General features: G+C 33.9%; 1 protein-coding gene across 2 annotated transcripts; it reads right to left on the reverse strand.

Moving 5' to 3' along the window:
* Positions 1–3,224: 3,224 nt before the first annotated feature.
* On the reverse strand, positions 3,225–6,741 carry LOC142615121 (trihelix transcription factor PTL-like). 2 transcript variants are annotated; one of them, XM_075787814.1, is made up of 3 exons: positions 6,160–6,741; positions 4,140–5,432; positions 3,225–3,624 (listed from the first exon to the last, which is right to left on the reverse strand). In XM_075787814.1, the coding sequence occupies exons 1-2, from the start codon at positions 6,597–6,599 to the stop codon at positions 4,202–4,204; spliced, it is 1,671 nt and encodes a 556-aa protein (XP_075643929.1). In that variant the 5' UTR covers positions 6,600–6,741; the 3' UTR covers positions 3,225–3,624; positions 4,140–4,201. The 2 variants fall into 2 exon arrangements, with proteins under 2 accessions (XP_075643929.1, XP_075643928.1); XM_075787813.1 differs by having other exon boundaries at positions 3,226–3,619; positions 6,160–6,740.
* Positions 6,742–6,967: the final 226 nt, after the last annotated feature.

Genomic DNA, 6,967 nt, shown 5'->3' on the forward strand with positions numbered 1-6,967 from the left:
CACCCAGGTCAGATGGGTTTATTAATGGGTTCGGGTTTAGGCTTCTAGCAAGCTTGTCCGTGGGTGGTTGCTGTGGGTTGAAGAAGGTGTAGTGGTTGGTGGGGGGGGGGGGGGGGGGGAGGAGTGGGGGTGGACTAGACTTACCTACTCATACTTAGGATTGTGACATGGTTTTTGAAAACTAATAATGACGTAGGACAAATTGGAGAATTTGTCTACATGTGTTTTGTTGTGGGTCAAGGTTTAGAAGAATTTATAGATTTATGGGGTTTAGAAAATTTTAACAGAATGGTTAGTGTTAGGACTTTGTAAGAGAAAAAAAAATTGATTTAAAGTTGAAAAGAGGTGAGAGAAACAAAATTGAATTTGTCCACAATATGTTAATAGTATCTTGAACAATGACAAAATATCAAGTTATTTCTTCAAAAACTAAGACAAAAAGTTTATGATTGTGACATGGTTTTTTAAAAGTAATAATTATGTAGGACATATTATATAATTTGTCTACATGTGTTTGTGATGAATTAAGATTTAGGGGAATTTATAGATTTAGGGTTTAGAATATTTTAAGATAATGGTTAGGGTTAGGATTTTGTTGGGAAAGAGTAAATATTTGGTTTAGAGTTGAACATATAGGTGAAGGAAAAAAGTTTAACTGGCCATAATTTATGAACAGTAACTGTGAATAGTACCGTAAACAGTGACAAAATATCAAGTTCTTTCTTAAAGATGAATTTAAGTAGCTTTATCAATCCAAAACTAAGACTAACCTACTTAATCATGTTTAGGATTGTGACAAGGTTTTTAAAAGCAACAATGACATAGGACAAATTGGAGAATTTGTCTACATATGTTTGTAATGTGTTAAAATTTAGGGAAATAGATTTAGTGTTTGAAACATTTTAAAAGAATGGTCAGGATTAGGATTTTGAAGTAAAAAGAAAAGATTTGATTTGAAAAAAGATGAAAGGGACTAAAAATTTTAATTTATCTGCAATCTGTGAACAGCACTTGTGAATAGTACCGTAAACAATGACAAAATATCAAAGAGAAGCAAAAAGCAGAACAAAATAGGAAGAAAGAACAATAAGATCAATGTTCCTATATGCATAAAACACTCATTAATTTATTATCAAACATCTTCTTGTTTAAGAACAATAGAAAATCCTAAATCCTAAATCTTAACTTCTCCTAATGGAGTTAAGAATCTTACTTTGACTAGTAAATCAAACCCTAGCTAAACCAAGCCAAAGTCCACATAAAAACACTCATAAACTAATTAAGATTGACTTATCAATTAATAAAATAAAACCCAAGGTCAAAAACTATGGCTCATGCCCAACAATACAAAATTACTTAAGAACCTAATTTCTAGAATAATCAAATAAAATATAAAAAATTTATTATAGTCTTATTCTTTAACTTTGCCTTCATCTTAGACTTACAAGGAAGATATTATTTCTCTAACCACACTCTGGTTGTGCCATCAAATAAATTTTGTACTTGGGAACACAGTTAATGAGGATTGTATTATAACACTAATATTCCACCAATAGGCTTTCATTTTGAATAAAACTTATGTACAGTATTTTAAGTGTTGTTTCTTAGATTCTCCTTTTAAAATTTTGTTATGTAAAAAAAAGCTACATGGCAGAATCTTAAGAGAAGAACTTAAGGAACAGCATCTAAATACTATACCTAAATCATGCCATTTCATTCTATAATGAAAAATATTAAAACTACCATAAATTATACTATAAAAAACTTACAAACTAATGTGAGATTGAATGTGATTTGTGTCACTGCAATAAGATTGTAAATAATTGTTTAACTTCTTTTTGTGATTAGATACACATTTGTAAGACACACACACATATATATATATAGTAAAATTTACATGTATCCTTAGTATCACTCTTTCATAATATTTGAAACCCTAACAACCTTAAGCTTCCCTTGTATTTCTTTTTTTTCTTTTTTTTTTGGGAGGGGGGGGGGTTAAAACCCTTGATTTCATTAAGATAAAGAAAAACCCCTCTTAATATCATAATCGTATTATAATAGTTCGTACTCTCTTAGCATACATTTATAATCAGTCTATCTCAGAAAATTTACCCACTTAGTATAATAGTACAAAGAGTTTAAGGTTTTGAGTACGCCAGCTGAAATCATAGAAAAACTAATAAATGTATATAAGCAACGAACTCTGATGGAACAAAAAAGGAAAGGGTTTTGAATTGCTCAAATACTACATCTTAAGCATGAGAAATAAAATTGATTGCAGACTGCAGAGAGAGATCTATTCTATGGGCAGGCCATAGAAATAATTTCGATGAGAAATTTTTCACTTGGGGAGCCCCTATGTCGGTAAAAACACACAGAGCAATATTTAAGCCCCGTGAAGAAGACTGAAAGTCATTCATGAACAGGTTTCATATCTCACTGACATAGCAGTATGACTACTTACTGAATTAAATCTCCTTGTTTGTGAGGTCATCGCGTTTTTATGTAAAGGATTCCCAGTAAATGAAATATTTTCCTCGTATTAAGAAAATATAAACATTTCCATTTCCCTTTTGGCTTTATAATATAGAAAATTTTTAGGATTGCAAACCCATAAGCTAAGAAAATTTTTGCCATTGGGGTTGCTATAAAAAATTTAGAGAAAAGATCTATGCAGAACCCCCTAAAAAATGGTGAGAAAAGGTGAAATATTAAGGGAAATTTATTAGGTATGCATGGTATGAGGTATCTATAGTACATTGACTAGTGCTCCAAATTAATTACTAATGGAGTAATTAACTTGTTCACGTGAAATTTTGAGTTTATTTCATATTTTTTATATTTGGTAGTATGTTTTTATTAAAATGAAATATAATATCATTGAATTTTAAGAGTGCTTAATAATTACTAAAGATTGATGTCAAGAGTCATATAGCTCATTAGTCTTCTCTTATAAAAGGACTTTGGTTTAAATATTTCGTCCCCTACTTATTGCAACAAATAAATAAATATATATATATATATATATATATATATTTTAAAGAAATACATGAGATTGATATACATACTATGAAGTATTAATTAACCCAAATCCAATGGTTTGGATTAAGGTGGTGTCTAGAGCAAACCAAAGTCCACGCACCTCTTACCACCATTTTTTTTTTTTTTTTTTTTTTGTGGGGAGGGGGAGGGTGGGTGCAAAACCCTCAATTATGATCATCAAGAAACCCTTAGAAATTTTGGTTTCATGTGAACCCAAACTTTCCAATTAAGCATTAAGCTCCACATACAGTTCGCTAGTCACTGCTTTGTTACACAAACAAAAACCAGTCCCCAAGTCACAAATTACTTAATCTAATTCTAAACATCTCATACAAGTTACATATATACAAAATAAAACTACTTAGATTACTCCTTACTTGAGCAAAACTTGGGGTTTCTTTCCCTTGCCGGGCTTCACACCATATCTCCTCCATGTTTTTCCCCTCATCCATCAGAATGTGAAAGCATCTATGATGCATTTGGGTGTTCGCAATAGATTTAGAGGATGGAATGATATCTGACGTCATTTGAAATGCTCAAAGGTTTTAGAGGTAGAAAACATTTTTATGAAGACCTGCACTGACATAAATATTAGGAACCTAATGAGAAAACCAATAATGTTGTTGTTATTATATACATCATGGGCAGTGTCTATTTCACACACTCAATTATATATATTGGAACACAAAAAATCCATATGACAAATAAATTGTAAAAAATGTAAGTGAAATTGGTGGGAGTAAGGGCACGCCACATTGGCGCATGTACTTTATGTGCACTAAAATGTCTGTAATAGTCATTCTCCTATACACCATGTTAAACAAGAAAGACTTAAGGACATTAAAAACAGTACACAAATCTGAGAAGTACAAACAATTATTTGAACAAGGGTGCACAGCCCCTTTTCAAATTTCTATTAGCATATTAGCTAAACCCCTCAGGTCCCAATCAATATGATTCTATGAAGAAATTAAGACATTTCATATTTTCAAATAAAGAATCTCTAAGGTTCAACGTAAGCATTGATGACTAGCATAAACCCGTCCCAAGTCAGAAAACTTCTACAAAAGACCACAAAATGCCACAAATCTTACCTGCTGAAAAAGTTGCATCCATCTGTACTTTTTTGAAGAGCTGAAGCTCTTGCTTGCTTGAGCTAAACTTGTTGGTTCTTTCCCTTATTGAGCTTCACACCATATTTCTCCCACAATTTCTCCTCTTCATTTTGAAAGCAACTACGGTGGACCTCATTAGTGCCTACATTGGAACTTGAAGGTGGAAGGCCCTCATCCATTAGCTGAAGTCCCATGCTCTCAGGCCTATGTTTGGGAATCTCCTGGCCTTGATAGGAATTAAGTAGCTGAAAATAACTACTGCTTGTTGTCAAATCCAAATCCTCTTTGCTCTTCTTGTTACACTCCATTGTCTTGTTATAATAGATGCTGATACTTTCCCATTTTTCTTTACAAGCAACCATACTTCTATCATACCCCAAAGACCCCATTTTTGCAGCTATCTCCTCCCAAAGACCTTCCTCCAAATACCCACTTTCTTGGAATCGAAGTTCCAAGCTAGTTCTTAGCTGTATTAAACTTGAAACCTCCATTTCAGTCCACCTGTTATTGTTAATAGTTTCAACCTGATTTTCTTCATGGCTTTGAGTTTCTACAGCCATTGGTGATACACCTAGTCCTTTCCCTATGAATTTCTTTAAGGCCTCCATTAATGCTGCATCTCTAGCTTCAACCCATGCTCTCTCTTTAGCCCAAAGTTCATGTACTTCTTGATCAAACCGAGCTGCCTCTTGTTTCCTCCACTCTTCCTCTTTAGACACCCTCTCTTGCTCTCTATTTTCAATAGTCTTCAACATCCTATCCATCCAAGCCTCTTGTGTGTCCATTATCTTTCTCATTTGTGAGTCCACAAACTCCTCAACCTTTGTTTTCCAGCTCTTCTTAACCCTTTGGTAACTTTGTCTCTCATTCATCACTTTCTGCTTCTCCATTGATTGATTCATCATGAATGCAATGGCGGAAAGATCATCATCATTATTGTTTTCCGAGGAGGAAGTCTCAAATTCAGATGAGTTAGAGAAAGTACTAAGGCTCTCAGTACATAGCCTTTGGTTCTGAACAACTTCTTGATTTTCTTGTTGAATTACATTGTTTCGAGTGCTCTGATGATAAGGAAGGCTGTTTGAAACTGAGGCATGATTATTGCTTGCTTCTCCATAGATTGCTTCCAGCTGCCGAAAGAACCTATAGTGCTTCCCATCTTGTCTTCCAGCTTTACCTTCTTTAGTTTTCTTGTAGTACTTGTACAAGTTCTCAAATTTCTCTTTACATTTCTTCCCACTCCTCTGGTATCCATGTTCCTCAGCCATTATCCTGAATTAAACTAATTTAGATCAAAACAAATGGGGGTAATTTTCAACATATGATGGTACGTAATATATTAAATAAATAAATAATTTAACCTAGTACTAGTTGTTTCCTAGAGATTTCTAACAATAAGGCCATCTAACATTTATTAAAGAAGATTCCAAGTAATATTTCTTGGTTGAGCATTTTTTTATTAATATTTGAGTTGAATAAAATAATAAGAACATTCCTCCTAATTAAAAATCTGTATAATAAATCCTTTCATTCTATATTAACTAGATTCGATTGCCCTAATTGAGCAAGGAGAGGCTCCTGAACTATAATACAAAGATTGGGTTTCAGAGAGAGAGATTCTTGGACTGGTCACTCCATCACACAAAACCAGTATATGGGTACCTAAACATCAAGGAGTCAGGCCAAATTTCTTAGACATAACCAGAAAAAAAAAATCAGGGGGAAAAAAGAAACAACCTGTGTCTCTCAGTTAACTTCAATGGCTTGTCATTCTCAAGCACTAAACTCAGGCAAAAAAACATAATTTTTTCTTTAAAGCATGTCAATTTTTTTACAAAAATAGCAGAAGAACAGAAAGATATCAAGAAAACGCAATAGGGTTTCTTAATCAAGCATCACCCAGTTTGAAAAAAGAAAACAAAATACTGAAAAGAAAAACAAAACCAAAAAAAAAAAAGGAAAGAAAAGAATGGTGCAGTTAGTAGAGAGATAGATATACCTAGAGACTTCATCCCACAAAGGTCCTTTCTGATTAGTCTCTTTGAACTTGGAATCAAGACGAGATCTGATCTCAAGAAGAGTAAGAGTTTCTTGCCTTGGCCATCTAGTATTTCCAATAGCATCATATCCCATCCATCCACTCTCTATTTGAGGACCACAAAGTGTAGTAGTAGCAGCTGAACTTGTTGTAGTAGTAATAGTGGCTGTGCTGTTGGGAGTGGCAGCACTAGTAGTACTTGAATCATGACCAAACCCAACTTGAAGTCCACGAGGCAAAACCTCATGACCAACCATTATAGGCTCGTAGTGAAGCTGAGGAGGTGCTGCCACTATATTCCTTTGTAGAAAGAAAGGCTCAGTGGGTTGTGTCATGCCCGAGAAATGAGTTCTTCCGGCCATGAATTGCCGGAGATCAGGCAGTCCGTACTGGTCTCCCATGTCAATCAATTACTACTGTTTCAGAGAGAAAGAGAGAGAGAGAGAGAGAGGGGGGTCTAGTACTTGTCTCTGCAGAAATATGAGCTTTTTCTTAGGAGACAGGATCCGAGTCTACCGCATCATTCATCACTCTTTCATCACCTTTCATCACTTAAAAGTCTTTAAAACACACACACACACTCACACATTAGCATAAGCCTCTTACTATGTTGTTGGTGGCCAATAAAAAATGATTTCTCTTTTTTGTTACACACCCTCTGTTATATATCCTGTTACGAACTCATTTTTTTTATTTATAATCGTGAGTTGAAGTCCCGATTTCAATTTTAATTCTTTAAAAAATAATAATAATACATACCCCCATATAC

This window comes from Castanea sativa, chromosome 11, assembly GCF_040712315.1.
Source record: "Castanea sativa cultivar Marrone di Chiusa Pesio chromosome 11, ASM4071231v1".
NCBI classification, from domain to species: domain Eukaryota; kingdom Viridiplantae; phylum Streptophyta; class Magnoliopsida; order Fagales; family Fagaceae; genus Castanea; species Castanea sativa.